Below are 23,937 nucleotides of genomic sequence, written 5' to 3'. Positions count from 1 at the left end.
AACGCAGGTACAGATACACACTAACAGGTACATACACACACATACAGATACATACACAAAGGTACAGATACAGACACACACGTACAGATACACACATGTACAGATACATACACACAAGTACAGATACACACACAGATACATACAGACACATACACACACATACAGATACACACACACAGATACACACAGACACATATACACACACGTACAGATACACACACAGATACATACACACACGTACAGATACACACACACAGATACACACAGACACATATACACACACGTACAGATACACACACAGATACATATTCAGAGACACACATACAGATACAAACACAGACAAACATAAATAATCGCTCACAGACACATACATACACAAACATATTAAGTCACATATACATGCAGAGACAATCACAGACACACACGGTCACACATGCACACAGTGATGGAGACATACACATGCACAAAGTCACACACACACCATCACAGAGACTCACACAGACACATACCATCACAAACACTGTCACACGTACACACAGAAACAGACACACACTCACATGGGTACACACACACACACACACACACAGACAAAGATAATCACAGACAAATATACACACACATGGATATCCCCCCCTTTCAACTCTGGGCTTTAAATTATACAGTGCATTGACACAAAGAGGAACTTGTTTCTGAAAGTCTCCTTGTGACCAATCCTGACCAGGGGGATGTCCATACATCAAATTGCTGAGTTCAATAACCCCGCCTCTGCTTTGCCATTGACTGGGATAGGAATATGCCCCACCTCCCCGGTGCTGCATATATTAGCATCTCGTTAAGGTGCTGGCCTGAGTGAAGGTGCTGCAGCAGCACCCCACAGAGGACAGGCAGAAACAGGGTGTCTCAGCACCCATAGGGGACAGGCAGAAACAGGGTGTCTCAGCACCCACAGGAGACAGGCAGAAACAGGGTGTCTCAGCACCCATAGGGGACAGGCAGAAACAGGGTGTCTCAGCACCCATAGGGGACAGGCAGAAACAGGGTGTCTCAGCACCCACAGGAGACAGGCAGAAACAGGGTGTCTCAGCACCCACAGGAGACGAGCAGAAACAGGGTGTCTCAGCACCCACAGGGGACAGGCAGAACCAGAGTGCCTCAGCACCCATCGTGTGTACAGACGGACACAGGGTGTCTCAGCACCCAGAGAGGAGAGGGACACGGACCATGGCGGGGTGTAGGACTCGGACAAGTCTGCTGGCTTTCGGAGTGATGATCTTAGCTCTTACCCGGCAAGGTAAGGAAAGCAGCAGTGTGTGTGTGTCTGTGTGTGTGAGAGAGAAAATGCATGGAGCTTTTGAATAAAGGACTTGACAATCTCTGACATGACAGCATCTGCCAGATTTTCATTGAAATCTAACAATACAGGGAGTATAGATAGATACACGGGGTGTGGGGGGAGCTGGCGGCATTGCACGCACAATATAGAAAAGATCTTTATTTTATTGGAACAAACGGCCACTTTTGTGTGTGTGAGTAGATATATATATAAAAGAATAAGCATTTTTGTATGGACTTATTTCTGCTCTGTTCTGAACTCGCTTTCTGCAGAATGACTCTAATTGTGTGTCAATGTTGACTTAATGTGTTGCAATTTAAATGAAAATAATACAGAAGTTTGACTCACATGAGTTTGCTGCTACAGGCTAATCGAAATGAAAGTAGATTTGTTAATGGGGGATGTGTGTGTGTGTGTGTGTTTCGGATGTTGATTTTATAAATGGGAGTTCTCCCCCCATTGGAGATCTTGGACGTTTTCCAGGGGATTTTTGTTTTTGGTTTCTGCTGTTTTGAAATAAGTCTTTGCAGATTTAGACACATTGTGTGTGCTGTACGTGTGTTCCAGGAAGCCTTTTTTTTTATCGTTGCATTTATCTCAAGCTGCACTTTGCAAATGACCGTGGTTGAGTATTCCCAGCACACCCTTTGATGATAAAAGGCGGATGTCGAAGCGTTTGCAATCCTTTCAGTGAGAGTCAGAACATCAGCAGTATGGAGCAGGAAGGGGTCGGACAGATGGAGGTGGAAAATATAGGAGAGGTGGTGGGGTGGTGGGGTGTGTAAGGGTGGCGTAGAGCGGTCAGAATGGGGAGATAAAAAGACAAAGGGAGATTGGCAGCGAATGGGTTAAAGTGCCTTTTGATAGATCAGAGGGAAAAAGGAAGATGAGAAACAAAGGAGGTAGGTGAGGGAGGGATGCAGACAGTGCTCGGAGGTGGTTGTAGTGGGAGGAGGAGGGATGGAAGGGACAGTTTGATTGGGGTCTGGGATTATGCCAGGGATTGATAGCACCAGAGAGAGAGAGAGAGAGAGAGAAGCAATGGGGTGAGTGTGGGTAAAGAGAAAAGCAGAGGAGAGAGAGAGAAGCAATGGGGTGAGTTGGGTAAAGAGAAAAGCAGAGAGAGAGAGAGAGAGAGAATGCAAAAAGCAAAGCCTACCTTTGTTCATTTCGCTAAGGGCAGTGTGTGCATGTCCATTCCCAAATGAGTGAGATTTCTGTGACTCCAGGATGCGTTTCAGGATGGGGGGTGGGGGGGACCTGCTTTGTCATTCTTGGAGGTGAATAAGGGCATTGCAAACAGAGAATTGCCAGCTCTGCTCATTGTCGGTTTGACTCCAATTTGTTAAACCGTGCACAGTCTGACAGTGTGTAATAATGTCTACCTCCCAGCACCGTCACTGAGATTGTCTTTTCCAGAGCAGCCTCCCTTTAGCTCCCTGACTCTTCAAGGTCAGTCTTCACCAGCGACAATAAATACTTGAAATAACAACTTCAGAATTTAGCAGTCCCCAGGGACAGGGAGAGCACGGGGTTAGATACAAAGTAAAGCTCTCTCTACACTGTGAGGAGAAAGTGAGGTCTGCAGATGCTGGAGATCAGAGCTGGAAATGTGTTGCTGGAAAAGTGCAGCAGGTCAGGCAGCATCCAGGGAACAGGAGAATCGACGTTTCGGGCATAAGCCCTTCTTCAGGAAGGGCTTATGCCCTTCCTGAAGAAGGGCTTATGCCCGAAATGTCGATTCTCTCTACACTGTCCCTCATCAAACACTCCCAGGACAGGGACAGCACGGGGTTAGATACAGAGTAAAGCTCCCTCTACACTGTCCCTCATCAAACACTCCCAGGACAGGGACAGCATGGGGTTAGATACAGAGTAAAGCTCTCTCTACACTGTCCCCCCATCAAACACTCCTAGGACAGGGACAGCACGGGGTTAGATACAGAGTAAAGCTCTCTCTACACTGTCCCTCATCAAACACTCCCAGGACAGGGACAGCACGGGGTTAGATACAGAGTAAAGCTCTCTCTACACTGTCCCCCCATCAAACACTCCTAGGACAGGGACAGCACGGGGTTAGATACAGAGTAAAGCTCTCTCTACACTGTCCCTCATCAAACACTCCCAGGACAGGGACAGCATGGGGTTAGATATAGAGAAAAGCGCACACACACACACACTCTCACTCTCTCTCTCTCTCATACTCACACTAAAACTCTCACTCACTCTCTCCTCTGCCTCTCCCTCTCCCCTCTCCCTCTCCCCTCTCCCTCTCCCCTCTCCCTCTCCCCTCTCCCTTCTCCCCCTCCCAGAGCCTTACTGGTGTAGTTGTGGAGTGCTGTTGGAACCGGGAGCTGTCACCCATCAGGAAGCCTTTCCTGGGCGCTAATCCCTGAGGCCTGGCACATGCTTTGCTCAGTGGCCTGTGTGATTGGTTTCCTGGCCCGCTTACCGCAGTGCCCCGTGTGCTGCTGCTGGCTGTGGGGCAGTGGGGGGAACGGAGAGGTGATGTGGGGAGTGACTGCATTAGGGGAGGGAGTCACATTCAAAGCCTCACACCTCTCTCAGAGCATGGAGAACTCTGCATCCCCTCCCTGCCAAGCACCCCTTCCATTGCAGGCTGCCTTCCTTAGTCGAATAGAGATTGCAATTCAGAGTAATGCATGGCTATGTCTGGATACTGCATTGGGCATACTGCACACAGGTTTTGTCCTGTGTTTAAGGCAGACTGCGCTTGTAATGGAGACGATGGTTTGATTTGATTTATTGTTGGGTGTACCAGAGTACAATGAAAAGCTTTGTTTGTTGGATCATAGCCAGCAGGGATGGACAGATCAGACAGACTTAGATAGAGGCCACACAGGTAACATTGCACAGGGAGTGCGCTAGGTAAGGGTTGGCACGGTGTCTCAGTGGTTGGCACTGCTGCCTCACAGCGCCAGGGACCCGGGTTCGATTCCAGCCTCGGGCGACTGACTGTGTGGAGTTTGCACATTCTCCCCGTGTCTGCGTGGGTTTCCTCCGGGTGCTCAGGTTTCCTCCCACAGTCCAAAGATGTGCAGGTTAGGGTGGATTGGCCATGCTAAATTGTCCCATCGTGCCCAGGGATGTGCAGGTTAGGGTGGATTGGCCATGCTAAATTGTCCCATAGTGCCCAGGGATGTGTAGGTTAGGGTGGATTGGCCATGCTAATTTGTCCCATAGTGCCCAGGGATGTGCAGCTTAGGGTGGATTGGCCATGCTAAATTGTCACATAGTGCCCAGGGATGTGCAGGTTAGGGTGGATTGGCCATGCTAAATTGTCCCATAGTGCCCAGGGATGTGCAGGTTAGGGTGGATTGGCCATGCTAAATTGTCCCATAGTGCCCAGGGATGTACAGGTTAGGGTGGATTGGCCATGCTAAATTGTCCCATAGTGCCCAGGGATGTACAGGTTAGGGTGGATTGGCCATGCTAAATTGTCCCATAGTGCCCAGGGATGTGCAGGTTAGGGTGGATTGGCCATGCTAAATTGTCCCATAGTGCCCAGGGATGTGCAGGTTAGGTGCATTAGTCAGGGGTAAATATAGGATAATAGGGTAGGGGAATGGGTCTGGGCGGGTTACTCTTAAAGAGGGTTGATGTGGACTTGTTGGGCCGAAGGGCCTTGTTTCCACACTGTTGGGATTCTGTTTGCATTATCAGCATGATTTGAAGTTGGAGAGCTCCATGGACCAGTCTAATAACAGCCAGGAAGTTGCTGTCCCTGAGCCCAGTGGTGCGTGTGTTCAGGTTTCTGTACCTTCTGCCTGACGGGAGAGATTACCGCGGTGGGAGGGGTCTCTGATGATGTTGGCAGGCTTCCCGCGGCAGTGAGCCGTGTAAACAGAGTCCACGGATGGGAGGCTGGTTTCCGTAATGGTCTGGGCTGTGCGCACCACCTCCTGTCGTGTCTCATGGTCCCTGGGCAGAGCAGTTTCCACACCAGGCCGTAATGACACCCCCTCCCCCTGGACAGTACCCTCTCAGCGGGACATCTGTCGCAGTCGGTGAGGGTCCTTATGGGCAGGCCTGAGTCTCCTGAGGAAGAAGAGGTGTTGTCACAGCCCCGTGGGACGTCGAGGACAGATTGTCGGTTGGGACGGGTGAAAGGTCTCTCGTTCAGGAGGAGATGGTCATCCTGAGGGGAGATTGGGTCGATTCTCTCTGAAGGCCTACAGAGGGAGATGTGATCTGACTGAGACAGAGAGGTTCATAATGGGGATGGATGCTGAGAAACCGGCTCCCTCTGAACCTCCCACACTGACCAGGGAGTGGGGGGAGGTCAGTCTCAGGATGAGTGGGCCGGTCACGTGGGACCTAGACGATGAGCAGCTCCGTCCTTCGGAGGTTTGGGAATCTTCGGAATTCTCTCCCACCCTCCCATTCCGGAGCACATTTCAGACTGGGATGGGCAGGTTGTCGGTGTCTTGGAGATTGAAGGAGAGAAAGTGGGGGGAGGTAAAACCCAAGGCCGGACTTGGTCGTATTCAGTGGCGGAACAGGCCCGATGGGCCGAATAGACAAATCCTGCTGCTACTTCCCACAGCAGGGAATCGGGAAGAGTCATGGAGTATTGGGCCTCATTTCAAGGGGGTTGGAGGTTAAGGGTTGGGAAGTCTTACTGTAACTGTACACATTGCTCGGGAGATCACATCCGGAGTAGAGTCATAGAGATGTACAGCACGGGAACAGACCCTTCGGTCCAACCCGTCCATGCTGACCCAGATATCCCAACCCAATCTAGTCCCACCTGCCAGCACCCGGCCCATATCCCTCCAACCCCTTCCCATTCATATACCCATCCAGATGCCTCTTAAATGTTATAATTGTACCAGCCTCCACCACTTCCTCTGGCAGCTCATTCCATACACATACCACCCTCTGCGTGAAAAAGTTGCCCCTTAGATCCATTTTATATCTTTCCCCTCTCACCCTAAATCTATGCCCTCTAGTTCTGGACTCTCCCACCCCAGGGAAAAGACCTTGTCTATTTATCCTATCCATGTCCCTCATAATTTTATAAACCTCTATAAGGTCACCCCTCAGCCTCCGACGCTCCAGGGAAAATAGCCCCAGCCAATTCAGCCTCTCCCTGTAGCTCAAACCCTCCAACACTAATAATATCCTTGTAAATCGTTTCTGAACCCTTTCAGGTTTCACAACATCCTTCCAATAGGAGAGAGATCAGAATTGCATACAGTATTCGACATAAATGCGTAATTAAAACAAATCCCTTTCCAACTCGCTGCGATAGAGATTTTCATGGTTAAATCCTACACGAATGTTCATCTGTGAAATGTTTTATTTTAATATTTGCACTTCCTGTTCCCGTTATTTAAGGAAAGATATTATTTCATTGGGGGCAGCTCAGAGACGGGGGTCCCTGGGCTGGAGGGATAGTCTCATGAGCAAAGGCTGCCCAGTTGGGACTCTACTCCCTGGGGGTTTAGAGAGAATGAGAGGGGATCTGACTGGAACAAACAGGGGGCTGGACAGGGTCAATGCTGGGAGGGTGTTACCCCCCCTCCCCATGGGAGAGGCTAGGACCCAGGGGGGCACCGTCTCTGAATAAAGGGGCACCAATTTCAGTCGGAGATGGGGAGGAATCCCCTCTCTCTGAGGGTAGCGGGTCTTTGGAACACCTTTACCACAGAGAGCTGTGGGGGTGTGGGGGCAGGGTCCTTGTGTATATATTGAAGGCCGAGAGAGATTCCCGAGCAGTCGGGGAAACGGGGGAAAGGGGAGGTGAGGAACGTCAGATCGACCGCAGTCCTGTAGAATGGCTCGATGGGCCGAATGGCCTCCTCCTGTTCGCAGCATACCTCCCACCCCCTTCTCAGCTCGACACTGACCCGAGTTGACTACCACGGGTAGCGCCCCCTGCAGGACAAAGCTGAGAAAGGGTGCGGGGAGAGGGGCAGGGGTGAAATTGGAAGGGGGAGGTGATCAGGGGCTGGCCAGGGGGAAATTTGGACAAGCATGACATTACAGCGGTGGGGTTGAGAGAAAGACAACCTCCCCCATCACAACTAGTCCCTCAGGGATTTGTGGGGTCCTGAGGGAGGGTGTGTGGGGTCCTGAGGGAGGGTGTGTGGGGTCCTGAGGGAGGGAGTGTGGGGAGATGGGTTAAGGTTGACCTATTGAAGATTAACAGAAGATGAAGACTCATTGAGGGCTATCACGGAAGAAGATGACTGTGCATTTCTGTAGCACCTTTTGCTTTCTTCAGGGTGCCCCAAGGCCTCAGGGGCACTTTGGGATCTTGCTGTCATAATGTAAGAAATGGAGTAGGCAAGTGGTGCACAGCAAGATCCCACAAATGGCTGTGTGACACTGACCCACAGATGTTGAGTGTTGCCAAAAGAGGAATGACGGGGAAGTTGTCTAACCCTCTCTCAATGTGACACCCTCTTGTACTGACCCTCCGACAGTGTGGGACTCCCTCAGCATTGACCCTCTGACAGTGCAGCGCTCCATCAGCACTGACCCTCCGACAGTGCGGCATTCCCTCAGCACTGACCCTCCGACAGTGCGGCACTCCCTCAGCACTGACCCTCCGACAGTGCGGCGCTCCATCAGCACTGACCCTCCGACAGTCCGGCACTCCCTCAGCACTGACCCTGTGACAGTGTTGCACTCCCTCAGCACTGACCCTCCGACTGTATGGCACTCCCTCGGCACTGACCCATCGACAATGCGGCACTCCCTCAGCATTGACCCTCCGACAGTGCGGCATTCCCTCGGCACTGACCCTCCGACAGTGCGGCACGCCCTCAGCACTGACCGTCCGACAGTGCGGCGCTCCCTCAGCACTGGCCCTCTGACAATGTGGCACTCCCTCAGCACTGACCCTCCGACAGTGCGGCGCTCCCTCAGCACTGACCCTCCGACAGTGCGGCACTCCCTCAGCACTGACCCTCCCACAGTGCGGCACTCCCTCAGCACTGACCCTCCGACAGTGCGGCGCTCCCTCAGCACTGACCCTCCAACAGTGCGGCACTCCCTCAGCACTGACCCTCTGACAGTGCGGCACTCCCTCAGCACTGACCCTCCGACTGTGCGGCACTCCCTCAGCACTGACCCTCCGACAGTGCGGCACTCCCTCAGCACTGATCCTCCGACAGTGCGGTGCTCCCTCAGCACTGACCCTGTGACAGTGTTGCACTCCCTCAGCACTGACCCTCCGACTGTATGGCATTCCCTCGGCACTGACCCTCCGACAGTGCGGCACTCCCTCAGCACTGACCCTCCGACAGTACGGCACCCCCTCAGCACTGACCCTCCGACAGTGCCCACTCCCTCAGCACTGACCCTCCGACTGTATGGCATTCCCTCGGCACTGACCCTCCGACAGTGCGGCACCCCCTCAGCACTGACCCTCCGACAGTGCCCACTCCCTCAGCACTGACCCTCCGACAGTGTGGCACTCCCTCGGCACTGACCCTCCGACAGTGCGGCACCCCCTCAGCACTGACCCTCCGACAGTGCCCACTCCCTCAGCACTGACCCTCCGACAGTGCGGCACTCCCTCAGCACTGACCCTCCGACAGTACGGCACCCCCTCAGCACTGACCCTCCGACAGTGCCCACTCCCTCAGCACTGACCCTCCGACTGTATGGCATTCCCTCGGCACTGACCCTCCGACAGTGCGGCACCCCCTCAGCACTGACCCTCCGACAGTGCCCACTCCCTCAGCACTGACCCTCCGACAGTGCGGCACTCCCTCAGCACTGACCCTCCGACAGTGCGGCACTCCCTCAGCACTGACCCTCCGACAGTGTGGCACTCCCTCAGCACTGACCCTCCGACAGTGCGGCACTCCCTCAGCACTGACCCTCCGACAGTGCGGCACTCCCTCAGCACTGACCCTCTGACAGTGCCGCACTCCCTAGTGGGATATTTTTATTGTGGAGGTTTTTGGAGAGGGGGAGGGTGATTCTGAACTGGAGGCACGTTGCTTTGCACAGTGTTCTGGGAGAGAGCCATGAATCGACCTTATGCTAGCACGCAGTGTCTGAGTTTCCTTAATGTTCAAATCATTTGGAGAGTCCCCCTGGAGCCTTTGGGCTGAGCTTCCTTCCTGAGCTGTATCCTGTGTTGGAGTTTGTTTTTTGCAGAAGTCACCGGTTCAGTGATAACTGAGTTTCGGATCCTGTTGGTCTTCCTAGAATAAGGGGAATCCACAGGGTTGGACAGTAGAGATGATGGGACATGTTGGAGAAAAACAAGCGTTGACATACTCTGATTCTCGACACTCTGCGTGCGACGCTGGCTGCTCCGTTCAAAGTCAGCCTGCTGCATTTCTCTAGCGCCTGGCACCCTCTTTGGGAAGTTACAGAATGTTTTCTTGAAGGGTGGGCCTGACCATGATGGACAGGCCACAGTTTGAGGCTCCCACAGATTAAAGCATTCTGCTTTTTTCTCTGACATTTAGAGTCTGAGGCGTGAATGCACACATTCTCTGTATCTAACCCCGTGCTGTCCCTGTCCTGGGAGTGTTTGGGGGACAGTGTAGAGGGAGCTTTACTCTGTATCTAACCCTGTGCTGTCCCTGTCCCTGGCAGTGTTTGATGGGGGACAGTGTAGAGGGAGCTTTACTCTGTATCTAACCCTGTGCTGTCCCTGTCCCTGGGAGTGTTTGATGGGGGACAGTGTAGAGGGAGTTTGATCGTGGGATTGATTTCCATTCTGTTATAAATACCCAGTTGTTGGAGTTGTTTCAGAGAGCCACGTGTGCTGTCGGTGTACGTAACGCGTTTGATTGAGGTTGTCTTTGACTGAGGTGTGGTGGCTGGAAGGTATCGCAGCGAGAGAGTAATTGTCAGCCCATTGTCAGTGTTTAGCTGTGGTTGAGCTGTGACTCAGTCTGCTTTGCACGTCCTCTCCAACTCCATTCATTCTGAGGAGCTCGAGATCGTGCGAAGTTGCTTTCAGATTCTCTGTGAAGTGCTTTCTCAAAGAGTCACTCCTCTGAGACACTCAGAATGTGTCTGAACACGAACGATAGACACAACAAGAGGCCATTCAGCCCCTCTAGCCCACACCGCTCTGCAGAACAAACATAGTCAGGCACTGAAGGGCTTCTGCCCGAAACATATACCCTCCAGCTCCTTGGCTGCAGCCTGACCTGCTGTGCCTTTTCAATGCTACATTTTCCGACATCTTCCTCCGCACGATTCTCCAATGGCGAGACGACCTATTTAACAGGAGCCACTAATGGGAATGATCCCCTTTAACAGAGGTGCTTGACAGAGAGAGAGAGAGCGAGAGAGAGAGAAGTCCTCCCTCTTTCACAAGGGTCTGTGATGGGGAGAGAGGGAGACTCCCTCTTTAAAAAGGGTCTGTGACAGAGAGAGAAAAGAGAGACAGACACAGAGAGATTGCCTCTTCAAACAGACTCCCTGACAGAGAGAGAGAGAGAGAGAGAGACTCTCTCTTTAAACAAGGTCCCTGACAGAGAGAGAGAGAGAGAGACTCTCTCTTTAAACAAGGTCCCTGACAGAGAGAGAGAGAGACTCTCTTTAAACAAGGTCCCTGACAGAGAGAGAGAGAGAGAGAGAGACTCTCTCTTTAAACAAGGTCCCTGACAGAGAGAGAGAGAGAGAGACTCCCTCTTTAAACAGGCTCCCTGACAGAGAGAGAGAGAGAGAGAGAGACTCCCTCTTTAAACAAGGTCCCTGACAGAGAGAGAGAGACTCTCTCTTTAAACAAGGTCCCTGACAGAGAGAGAGAGAGAGAGAGATTGCCTCTTTAAACAAGGTGGAAATGTGTTGCTGGAAAAGCGCAGCAGGTCCAGCAACACATTTCCATCTCTGATCTCCAGCATCTGCAGACCTCACTTTCTCCTCTTTAAACAAGGTCCCTGACAGAGAGAGAGAAAGAGAGACTCCCTCTTTAAACAGGCTCCCTGACAGAGAGAGTGAGAGAGAGAGACTCCCTCTTTAAACAGGGTCCCTGACAGAGAGAGTGAGACAGAGAGAGAGAGAACCTTCCCTATTCCATGGGGTCCTGAATGGGAAAGACTCCTTTTAAAAAGGGATTTGTTTGGGACAGAATTATCTCTGTGTCCAATTGATCTTTCCTTTTCTTTGGTTTTAATCAGACAAATTAACTGATATTCCGATGAGGATACTGACCATCTGTTCCTGAATGTTTAATTAATAGTGAGTACCACTCAGCAGAAATGAGCGAAGAGACAGGGGCCTGGACAGAGCCTGCTCAGTTTAATACAGGGAGGTTTCGTTCCCGCAGTAACAGAGGGATGTTACATCTTCAGAGGCAGCAACCGGTCACTGTGTGACACAATAACTTCTCTCCTCACAGAGCATCCTAAAGCATTTCACACCCAATCACGCACTTGGCCATTGAACACTGCTCATTGTTGACCAATAGGAAATAAAGCAGCCAATTTGTTCAGAGAAAGCTCCCATAAATAGCAGTTTAATCCTGACACCAATCATTTGCTTTTCCAGATATTATTGTACAAATATTGATCCTTTTGACAGTGCGGCGCTCCCTCAGCACTGACCCTCCGACAGTGCCCACTCCCTCAGCACTGACCCTCCGACAGTGCGGCGCTCCCTCAGCACTGACCCTCCGACAGTGCGGCGCTCCCTCAGCACTGACCCTCCGACAGTGCGGCGTTCCCTCAGCACTGACCCTCCGACAGTGCGGCGCTCCCTCAGCACTGACCCTCCGACAGTGCGGCGCTCCCTCAGCACTGACCCTTCGACAGTGCGGCGCTCCCTCAGCACTGACCCTCCGACTGTGCGGTGCTCCCTCAGCACTGACCCTCCGACTGTGCGGTGCTCCCTCAGCACTGACCCTGTGACAGTGTTGCACTCCGTCAGCACTGACCCATCGACTATGCGGCACTCCCTCGGCACTGACCCATCGACTATGCGGCACTCCCTCGGCATTGACCCTCCGACAGTGCGGCACTCCCTCGGCACTGACCCTCCGACAGTGCAGCACTCCCTCAGCACTGACCCTCCGACAGTGCGGTGCTCCCTCAGCACTGACCCTCCGAAGTGCAGCGCTCCCTCAGCACTGACCCTCCGACAGTGCAGCGCTCCCTCAGCACTGACCCTGTGACAGTGCAGCACTCCCTCAGCACTGACCCCCCCACAGTGCGGTACTCCCTCAGCACTGACCATCTGACAGTGCGGCACACCCTCAGCACTGACTCTCCGACAGTGCGGCACACCCTCAGCACTGACTCTCCGACAGTGCGGCACTCCCTCAGCACTGACCCTCCGATAGTGCGACACTCCCTCAGCACTGACCCTCCGACAGTGCGGCACTCCCTCAGCACTGACCCTCCGATAGTGCGACACTCCCTCAGCACTGACCCTCCGACAGTGCGGCACTCCCTCAGCACTGACCCTCCGACAATGTGGCACTCCCTCAGCACTGACCCCCCCACAGTGCGGTACTCCCTCAGCACTGACCATCTGACAGTGCGGCATTCCCTCAGCACTGACCCTTGACAGTGAGGCACTCCCTCAGCACTGACCGTCTGACAGTGCGACACTCCCTCAGCACTGTCCCTCCGACAGTGCCCACTCCCTTAGCACTGACCCTGTGACAGTGCAACACTCCCTCGGCACTGACCCTGTGACAGTGCGGCACTCCCTCAGCACTGACCCTCCGACAGTGCGGCACTCCCTCAGCACTGACCCTCCGACGTGCGGCGCTCCCTCAGCACTGACCCTCCGACATTCTCAGTCTTATTTAGTGCATGCTCTGATGGTGGGTCTGGAACTTGGAATAGCATGAGTGAGTTTGGAACTGCCAATAACGCAGTGACATTGGAGCCTGAGGTCTGTGTGCTGGTCGATTGTGAGAGCTCAGAGTTTGTCATGGAGCAGAAACTTCCAGAATCAGGGCCTAGTCACCCCTGGCAAAGCCTGTGTGTGCAAGGTCAAAGATCAGCTGTCGGAGAGGGTACAAATCATTTGCGTGATGTGTTTTAAAACAATGAACACCGTTCCCTGTAATAAACTGTCTTTTTTTTTTCATGTTGCTGACCTAATTTTTGCAAAACAGGAAGGGTAAGTCAGTGAACCATTGACCTCTGACTCCTTACAGCATTGGGATTTAGGGGAATTTGTTTTAAAAGCAAAACACATCAACTGATCTTTTTATCTATTGCTTCATTTGCAAAACACGAATCCCTGCCAAACATTCATGCCAACCTTAAAAAAGAGCAATCAGAGTGTATGTTGTTTTATCAGAGTGAATTAATCTGAAGTCACGCTGTTCAGCAGTTCCAAGTCAGAAGCCGTGAGAGGCTCTGGGTGTTTTATCTTGTGGTGTTTAATCTTTCGAATCAGTAATTAATATCTAACCGATGACTGGGGACTGGTATATCGCTGTCGTGTGCCCAAAATGGCTGATTCTCCTGCTAACCAGCATATGCTGCTGTTCAGAGATACCAGGGATGTGGGGAGGAGCTTTATAACTGGGATCTGCACAGCCCCATGGGAATTTAAGAATCTAAACTGGGAGCAGGAGCCATAGGGGCTGGGGTGGGTGCAGTACAAGTCTCTCAAAGAAGCAACATGGACGAGTGCCCTAAAATGAATAAGCAAAACTCCGAGATATGGAAGAGATGGTTATCTTATACAGAACCTCAGTTGGTCAACATTGCACTTAGTTCCAGTCTCCGTATCCCTCAGTTAGACCCACACTGGGAGCACTGTGCACAGTTCCGGTCTCCATATCCCTCAGTTAGACCCACACTCGGAGCACTGTGCAGTTCCAGTCTCCGTATCCCTCAGTTAGACCCACACTCGGAGCACTGTGCACAGTTCCGGTCTCCATATCCCTCAGTCAGACCCACACTCGGAGCACTCTGCACTGTTCCAGTCTCCGTATCCCTCAGTTAGACCCACACTCGGAGCGCTGTGCACAGTTCCAGTCTCTGTATTCCTCAGTTAGACCCACACTCGGAGCACTGTGCACTGTTCCAGTCTCCGTATCCCTCAGTTAGACCCACACTCGGAGCGCTGTGCACAGTTCCAGTCTCTGTATTCCTCAGTTAGACCCACACTCGGAGCACTGTGCACTGTTCCAGTCTCCGTATCCCTCAGTTAGACCCACACTGGGAGCACTGTGCACAGTTCCGGTCTCCATATCCCTCAGTTAGACCCACACTCGGAGCACTGTGCACAGTTCCAGTCTCCGTATCCCTCAGTTAGACCCACACTCGGAGCACTGTGCACAGTTCCGGTCTCCATATCCCTCAGTCAGACCCACACTCGGAGCACTCTGCACTGTTCCAGTCTCCATATCCCTCAGTTAGACCCACACTCGGAGCACTGTGCACAGTTCCAGTCTCCGTATTCCTCAGTTAGACCCACACTTGGAGCACTGTGCACTGTTCCAGTCTCCGTATCCCTCAGTTAGACCCACACTCGGAGCGCTGTGCACAGTTCCAGTCTCTGTATTCCTCAGTTAGACCCACACTCGGAGCACTGTGCACTGTTCCAGTCTCCGTATCCCTCAGTTAGACCCACACTCGGAGCACTGTGCACTGTTCCAGTCTCCGTATCCCTCAGTTAGACCCACACTCGGAGCACTGTGCACTGTTCCAGTCTCTGTATCCCTCAGTTAGACCCACACTCGGAGCACGGGGCACAGTTCCGGTCTCTGTATCCCTCAGTTAGACCCACACTCGGAGCACTGTGCACAGTTCCAGTCTCCATATCCCTCAGTTAGACACATACTCGGAGCACTGTGCACAGTTCCAGTCTCCGTATCCCTCAGTTAGACCCACACTGGGACGATGACGTTATTGCCAGGACAGGGTGAAAGAAGAGGCCATGGGGGTGACCTGAGTGAGGTCCTCACAATTCTGGGAGGGGTTTCGATTGTGAAGATGTAAAGATGTTTCCCCTTGTTGTTGGGGGCGGGGGGTTGGCAGAATGAGATCAAAAGCGGGGCCATCGATAGATGGCAGTCCCGAATAACTCCAATGTGAGATTCAGGAAAAATGTCTTTTCGCAGTGAGTTGTGGTGGAGTGGGGATGAGAATGTGGGACTGACTCCCACAGGGAGTGGGGTGGGGTGGGGAATGTGGGGCTCACTCCCACAGGGAGTGGGGGGTGGTGGGAAATGTGGGACACACTCCCACAGGGAGTGGGGGGTGGGGTGGGGAATGTGCGATTCACTCCCACAGGGAGTGGGGGGTGGGGTGGGGAATGTGGGACTCACTCCCACAGGGAGTGGGAGGGGGGGGAATGTGGGACTGACTCCCACAGGGAGTGGGAGGAGGGTGGGGAATTTGGGATTGACTCCCACAGGGAGTGGTTGAAGTGAATCATGTAAGTATGTTGGGGAATGGAAGTGGGGAGGCTGCTCACACACCAGAGGGAGATGGTGGGAGGAGAAAGATGTTACAGAGCAAAGGGGCCGAATGGCCTTTTTCAGTGCTGGGAACGTTTGATTCCGATCTGAACCCGGTGTCTTGATCCACGGAGGGTGCTGCTTTGTGTAATATCTGAAGAAACGGCCGGAGTTGAGACATTTGGGTGAATAGGTTTTGCAGGTGATAACATTGTTGGAAATATTCCAAGGGACAGAGGTGTGGTCTGGATGAGACTGGAGTGTGGAACATTTCACAAGAGCCAACTTCCTACAGACAGGGCAGCCATCAGCACAACAGCAGCCTGTATTTACCTAGCACCTTTCCCCCTCCTAAGGCATCCCCGGAGGTGTCACTCAGAGATTTGACAATAAAACACGAGATGCGAAAAGGGAATCGAAGGGCTGAGTTTTTTTTTGTCAGGAGCGTTATACAGAGCGAGGGAGAGGGTTGGTGGGGGAGGGGGGTGTAATTGTTTCCAGAGGTCGGGCTGCTCAGGGTGGGACAGATAGACAGAGAGAGAGAGGGGTGTGGGGAGAGGGCACAGGCAGGGAGGGAGGCGGTCGAATATGCTTTGTCCCTGGGTGGTGACAATCTCTCTGCACTAGCTGCTGGCTTTTTAAAGAGTTAGTGAGCTCCACATTAATAGCCAGTCCAGGCACCAGAGAGAGAGCGTGCTGAGGTAGCAGTTTGCTATGAATAACTCCCAGTGCACTGCAGCATCATACACACAGACCTCTCCATCTCTCTGTCCCTCTCCTTATCCCAATCTCACTAACTCTGTCTCTCTCCTTCATTCTCTCTCTGTCCCTCTCCTTCTCTGCTTCTGTCTTTCTCCTTCTTCTTCTCTCTCTCTCTTGCTCTGTCTTTCTCCATCCTTCTCTTTCCTCTGTCCCTCCCTTCCCTTCTTTCGCTCTTGCTGTGTCCATCTCTTTCTTTCTCTCTTTTGCTCTCTCTCCCTCTCCTCTCGCTCTATTCCTCTCCTTCACTCACTCTCTCCCTCTCCTTCTCTCGCTCTCTCCCTCTCCTTCTCTCTCTCTCTCCCTCTCCTTCTCTCGCTCTCTCCCTCTCCTTCTCTCTCCCCTCTCCTTCTCTCGCTCTCTCCCTCTCCTTCTCTCGCTCTCTCCCTCTCCTTCTCTCGCTCTCTCCCTCTCCTTCTCTCGCTCTCTCCCTCTCCTTCTCTCGCTCTCTCCCTCTCCTTCTCTCGCTCTCTCCCTCTCCTTCTCTCTCTCCCTCTCCTTCTCTCGCTCTATCCCTCTCCTTCTCTCTCTCTCTCCCTCTCCTTCTCTCGCTCTAACCCTCTCCCACACGAACCCCTTGCTGGATTTTGACAGGGAAATTGATAATGAATCTTCCTTGAATAGGGCCGTGAGCCCAATTAACTGATGAGCCCCAATGGGTGCACCCAATGTTGGGCGGAGTGGGGGGGGGGGGCCAACTCTCTGTGTCTCTGGGATTAAAGCCATCTCCATCTCCCCTTCCTCCGGCCGCCTCTCACCTGTCACCGTTCCGAGTGGAACGGACAGCCTGGCACCCGCTTCTGACCTGGAAACTCCTGCTCAGCGATGGTACTGGGGCCAAACGGGTATCTCTCCCGGGTAACCCTCCCATTGGAATTGTTCATAACCCTGGGGCTGTTGGCTTGACTGTGGGTATCGTGTTCGGCATGTACAGAGAAGCCCAGTCACTCTCTGTGAACATGTTTAGGAGGAACAAAGAGACCTTGAGGCGTTGGTTGGGTGGGTTAATGGGTTGGTTCAATAGGCATCCACCTCCCTCCCCCGTCCCTAGCCCTGACCAAGGGGATTAGGCCTGAAACATTGACTCTCCTGTCCCCGGGATGCTGACTGACCTGCTGCGCTTTCCCAGCTTCACATCCACCTTTATCAGGCGCGGTGCAGGCTCTAAGAGAGGGGAGGTGGACATGGTGGGTCAGTGGTTAGCACTGCTGCCTCTGGTCCTGGGTTCAATTCCAGCCTCGGGCGACTGTCTGTGTGGAGTTTGCGAATTCTCCCCGTGTCTGTGTGGGTTTCCTCCGGGTGCTCCGATTTCCTCCCAAAGTCCAAAGACACGGAGGTTAGGGTGGATTGGCCACGCCATATTATCCGATAGTGCCCAGAGATGTGCAGGTTAGGGTGGATTGGCCATGCTAAATTACCCATAGTGCCCAGGGATGTGTAGGTTAGGGTGGATTGGCCATGCTAAATTGTCCCATAGTGTCCAGGGATGTGCAGGTTAGGGTGGATAGGCCATGCTAAATTGTCCCATAGTGCCCAAGGATGTGCAGGTCAGTGTGGATTGGCCATGCTAAATTGTCCCATAGTGCCCAGGGAAGTGCAGGTTAGGGTGGATTGGCCATGCTAAATTGCCCATAGTGCCCAGGGATGTGTAGGTTAGGGTGGATTGGCCATGCTAAATTGTCCCATAGTGCCCAAGGATGTGCAGGTCAGTGTGGATTGGCCATGCTAAATTGTCCCATAGTGTCCATGGATGTGTAGGTTAGGGGGGATTGGCCATGCTAAATTACCCATAGTGTCCATGGATGTGCAGGTTAGGGTGGATTGGCCATGCCCAGGTATGTGCAGGTTAGAGTGGGTTAGTAGGGGTAAAAATATTGAGAATAGGTTCAGGAAATGCACCTGGATGAGTTACTGCTCAGAGGGTCAGTGTGGACTTGTTAGGCCGAAGGGCCTGTTTCCACACTGTGGGGAATCTATTATTCTGTACAGGGCTTGTGGTGAGGCCCCAGCTGGAGTACTGTGTCCAGTTCTGCTCCCTGGGAAGGATGGGATTGTACAGGAGGGGGGCACAGAGGGAGATTCACCAGGACAGTGCCCTGGGATGGAGCAGTCCAGTGATGGGGAGAGACTGGATATGTTTGGGGTGTTTTCTTTGGAGCAGGGAAGGTCGAAGGGGTGGCCTGATAAGATGATGAGGGGCATGGACGGGGCGGGACAGGAAACAGTTGCCCTCGTCAGTGGAAAGGTCAATAACGCGCGGGGCCTAATATTAACGAGGAAATGGCAGGTGGGGGAGCTGAAGGATGTTTCTCACTCAGAGGGTGCTGGGGGTCTGGAATACACTGAGTGGTGGAGATGGGAAACCTCACAACCTTTTAAAAAGGACTTGGATGGGCCCTCAGTATGTCATAACAGCTAAGGGTCTAGTGTGGGGGAGGTGGGACTGCGGGAGACTCAGTGTATTTATGTCGGAACAGGCTTGATGTGCCAACCAGTCTCTTCTGCATTGCATGAAGCTGCCACCTTGTATGGGGGGATGTTTTCCTGATTTACAAATTTTATGAACACAACATTTCTTGAAGGTGGGGGGGATATCTACTTAAGCCTTAAAACTGAGGGTAGATGTATCTCATCTTATTCATTCTGGGGACATGGGGGTCCCTGGCTGGGCCCAGTATTTATCACCCTGTCCCTAGTTGCCCCCACCTTGAGAAGGTGGGGGTGAGCTGCCTCCTTGACCCGCTGCAGTCCATGTGCTGTGGGTAGCCCCACAATGTCCCTGAGGGAGGGAATCCCAGGATTCTGACCCAGGAAGGAACGGCCGATATATTTCCAAGTCGGGAAGGTGAGGGGCTGGGAGGGGAACTTGCAGGGGGGTGGTGTTCACATGTACCTGCTGCCCCTTGTCCTTCTAGATGGAAGTGGCCGTGGGTTTGGAAGGTGCTGCCTGAGGGTCTTTGGTGAGTTTCTGCAGTGGGTCTTGTAGCTGGTACAACACTGCTGTTACTGAGGGTCGGTGGGGGAGGGAGTGGATGGTACACACTGCTGTTACTGAGCGTCGGTGGGGGGAGGGAGGGGATGGTACACACTGCTGTTACTGAGGGTCGGTGGGGGGAGGGAGGGGATGGTACACACTGCTGTTACTGAGCGTCGGTGGGGGCAGGGAGGGGATGTTTGTGGGTGTGGGGCCAATCCAGCGGGGGCTGCTTTGTCCCTGGATGGTCCTGAGGAAAGCAGGAGCCGTCTTGCAGAAAAATGTCAAAGTTTCCTGGTTTATGGCATTGGGTGATGACAGAGGCAGACAGTTTAAATGAGTTTGTGGAAGGTTTGCACAGGGTAGATATTTGTCTGTCTGCTGTTTGATTACAGACAGCGTCTCGTTAGGCTTTATGTTATTTGAACAGATCATGTCTGCCCTCGTTCGTCCTGTTGCCTGAGCTACATACAGACTCCACGGTCCCAGTGAGCAGGCTGTGTGATGCTCAGAGCATTCCTATCACTGGGAAAGATAATCAGGAATGTTGGTCAGCTCGTAGCTGTGTGCTCTACCCGAGCTCTGGGCTCTCTCTCTATCTCTTTCTATTTCTCTCATTCCCTCTTTCTTCTCCCCTCTTTCTCTCTCTTTTAACCTCTCTGGTTCACTCTGTCCTTTCTTTCTCCCCTTCTTTATTTCTCTTTCCTTTTTCTCTCTTTCCTCATCTTCCTCTTTTTTTCTTTCCTTCTCTCCCTCATTTTTTTCTCTCTCTTTACCTTCTTGCTTTTGTTCTCTCTTTTTCTCTTTCCTCTTTTTTCCTCTCTTTCTCTCCATTTTTCTCTTTTCTGTTTCTTTTACTTTTTTTCTCTCCTTCCCTCCCTCTCTCTCTCTCTCTCTCTCTCTCTTTCTTTTCTTTCTCATTCTCTTTTCCTCTCACTCCTTTTCTCTTTTCCCTCTCTTTCTCTTTGCTTTGCTTCTCTCTTCTTCTCTCTCTCTCCTTTTTTCTCTCTTTTACCTTCTCTCTTCTGTTCTCTCCTTTCTCTTTCCTCCTCTCTTTTCTCTCTTTCTCTTTCACTTTTTTCAATATTTTTTCTCTCTCTCCCTCTCTTTTTCTCCCTCTTTCTCTATCTCTCTCTCTGCCTGTTTTTCTCTCTCTCCCCCTCTCTTTTTCTCCCTCTCTCTCTCTCTGTCTGTCTGTTTCTCTCTCTTTTCCTCTCTTTTTCTCCCTCTCTCTCTATCTCTCTCTCTGTCTGTTTCTCTCTCTCTCTCTCTCTCTCTTTTCCTCCTTCTCTCTCTATTTCTCTCTCTGTCTGTTTCTCTCTCTTTTTTTTTCTCCCTCTCTCTCTATCTCTCTGTCTGTTTCTCTCTCTTTTCCTTTGTCTTTTTCTCCCTCTCTCTATCTCTGTGAATGAGAGGGAGAGGAAAGAGGGAGGACAGAGAAAGAGAGAGAGAGAAAGAGAGGGGGGTTAGGAGGAAGAGAGAGAGAGAGAGAGAGAGACAGAGGGGAAGAGAGGGAATGAGAAAATAGAGAGGGGAGAGGAGAGAAAATAGAGAGGGGAGAGAAGGGAGGACGTTGGGGAAAAGAGGGAGAGAGATGGAGGGAGGAGAGAGAGAGTGAGCGAGGAGAGAGGAAGCAAGGCAAGGTGTGAGAGAGAGGGGGGAAAGAAGAGGGAGGGGAAGAGATTGTGGGAGAACGTAAATGTGAATTAAAACAAGAGAGAGATAGTCTCAGAACGAGAAGGAGCAAAAAATGTGGAAAAGGAAGCAGTGGAAAAAAAATGAAAGAGAGAAAAAATGAGAGGCAGAGGGAAAGAGATGGAGAGAGACACAGGAGAAAACTGAACGTGGGGGAGATAGAGTGAGGGAAAAGAAACTGAAGATGAGTGAAAGCCATGTCAGCAAATATCTTGAAGGAAGAGAGAGTGTGTAAACTGAGAAAGGAGAGGCAGTGAGAGAGAGAGACAGCTCAAACTCACACACCGATTGTATTCCATCTCCAGAGAGACAGAGCTGCCCCCTTTCCTTCTTCCAGTCTGTAACTCTAAACCTCCCAAGGTGACCAGACCAAAAACATTGCTCTCTGTTTATCTACAATTCCCAAATGCTCTGTCGAGGAATCCAGCCTCCAACACAGTGAAGACCCACAGGGAATGTAGAGTTGTAAATATCCAGGACAGATTGAGAAAATGAGTGGAAGAGCCAGTGAAATGCTGGCACCTCCCTCTCTCTCTCTGGGTGCGGTGCTCCAGATGTACGGAGCCCTGGTTAGACCACACCCGGAGTCACTGGGAGTAGCTCTGGTTTCCACAATTTAGGAAGGAGATCCTCACCTTGAGGGGATTGCAGTGTAGGTTCACCAGAATGATCCCAGGGCTGTAAGGGTTAAATCGCAAAGAGGGATCCCTGGATGTTTCCAGGGTCAGGGTTAATGTGGTTGTGGTTATCAGGATATCAAGGGGATGATTGGTGTTGATGGAGAGACAGGGCCTGGGGCTGGGACTAGGGGAGCAGCCTAAACATCAGGCCAGACCTTTCAGGAGGGAACATTTCCTCACACACTCTCACACACACACACTAAAATACACTCACTCACACATACACACACACACACTAACATACACTCACACTCTCTCATACACACACACACACACACAAAAATACACTCACTCACACACACACACTAACGTACACTCACACTCACACACACATACACACACTAACATACACACACACTCTCACACACACTAACATACACTCACACATACACACTAACATACACTCACTCACACTCATTCACTCTCTCACACATACACATACACTCACACATACACACACTAACATACATTCACTCACCCTTACACACCCACACTCACTCACTCTCTCTCACACACTCACACAAATACACACACACCCTCACACACACTCACTCACACATATATACACACACACAAACATGCACACACTCTCACACACATATATACACACACACTAACACACACTCACTCACACACTAACATACACACACACACACACGCATATACACACACTAACATACACATACACCCTCACGCACTCTCACACACACTCACTCACACATTTATACACACACACAAACATACACACCAACTAACATACACTCACACCCTCACGCACACCCTCACGCACACCCTCACACCCTCACACACACGCACACACACACACACACAGACACACACACCCCCCCATGTTGCCCTCCCAGTCCAGTTACAGGGCTGTTGCAGCAGCTGACATGTTTCTGCCCAGATGCTCCTGCACACCGCGGGTGACCTTCCAGTTCTGGATGACGGTGAGTTATTTATAGGCCATTCTCAGGCAGCAGCACTGTTTGAGATCTGCAGCAGGAACCCGCTGGTAATGGCATTAACCCTGAGCACCATCACGGGGGGCTGAGGGGGGCTCTGTCACTGTAGGCTAGCCCACAAGTTATACCTGCATGGAGCAACGACCCGAATTTCTGTAGCACCTTTCCTGACCTCACTGTGTCACAATCAATGTCACAACAACAACAACCTGCCTTTATGTAGCAACATTAAACCCATGAGGGCACTGGACAGGACCAGTTTGCCGCAAGTAAACAGCAAATCAGTGAAGCAGTGTCTTCGGGACCTTTTTCAAAAATTAGTCAAAGATTGAGGCTGTTAAGTAGCATTTCAAAGGACTACATACTCCTCAGCACTGACTCTCCGACAGTGCTGCACTCCCTCAGCACTGACCCTCCGACAGTGTGGCTCTCCCTCAGCACTGACCCTCTGACAGTGCGGCTCTCCCTCAGCACTGACCCTCCGACAGTGCTGCACTCCCTCAGCACTGACCCTCCGACAGTGCTGCACTCCCTCAGCACTGACCCTCCGACAGTGCGGCACTCCCTCAGCACTGACCCTCCGACAGTGCTGCACTCCCTCAGCACTGACTCTCCGACAGTGCGGCATTCCCTCAGCTCTGACCCTCCGACAGTGCTGCACTCCCTCAGCACTGACCCTCCGACAGTGCGGCACTCCCTCAGCACTGAACCTCTGACAGTGCGGCTCTCTCTCAGCACTGACCCTACGACAGTGCGGCACTCCCTCAGCGCTGACCCTCCGACAGTGCGGCACTCCCTCAGTATATGGAGTTCCTGCAGCTGGGGCAGTATGTTGGGCAGGGTGGTGAGGATCTGTTTCTGTGGCTCTCTCTCTCTCTCTCTCTCTCTCTGTCTGTGTGTGTGTGTCTCTCTCTCTCTCTGTGTCTCTTTGTTTGTGTCTCTCACTCTGTCTATCTCTGTCACTCTGTCTGTCTCTGTACCTCTGTCTGTCTTTGTGTCTCTCTTTTTCTCTGTGCCTCTGTCTCCCTCTGTGCCTATGCCTCTGTCTCTCTGGCTCTGGCTCTGTCTGTCTGTGGGTGTCTTCCTTTCTCCCTGTCTCTATCTCTCTCTCTCTCTCTCTCTCTCTCTCTCTCTCTCTCTCTCCCTCTTTCTCTCTGTCT

General features: G+C 52.1%; 1 protein-coding gene across 1 annotated transcript in view; it reads left to right on the top strand.

Moving 5' to 3' along the window:
* Positions 1 to 872: 872 nt before the first annotated feature.
* cadm4 (cell adhesion molecule 4) overlaps positions 873 to 23,937 on the top strand; it is a 250,119-nt gene continuing 227,054 nt past the window's right edge. Inside the window, exon 1 of the mRNA XM_087981089.1 lies at positions 873 to 1,291. Coding sequence (XP_087837215.1) covers positions 1,222 to 1,291 — 70 coding nt within the window. The 5' untranslated portion in view covers positions 873 to 1,221. The remainder of the gene's footprint in view (positions 1,292 to 23,937) is intronic.

Source organism: Chiloscyllium plagiosum, unplaced genomic scaffold (genome assembly GCF_037043375.1).
Source record: "Chiloscyllium plagiosum isolate Xiang-an unplaced genomic scaffold, Cpla_swu_hap1 HiC_scaffold_38, whole genome shotgun sequence".
Lineage (NCBI taxonomy): Eukaryota > Metazoa > Chordata > Chondrichthyes > Orectolobiformes > Hemiscylliidae > Chiloscyllium > Chiloscyllium plagiosum.
This window is presented reverse-complemented; position numbering and strand designations above follow the sequence as displayed.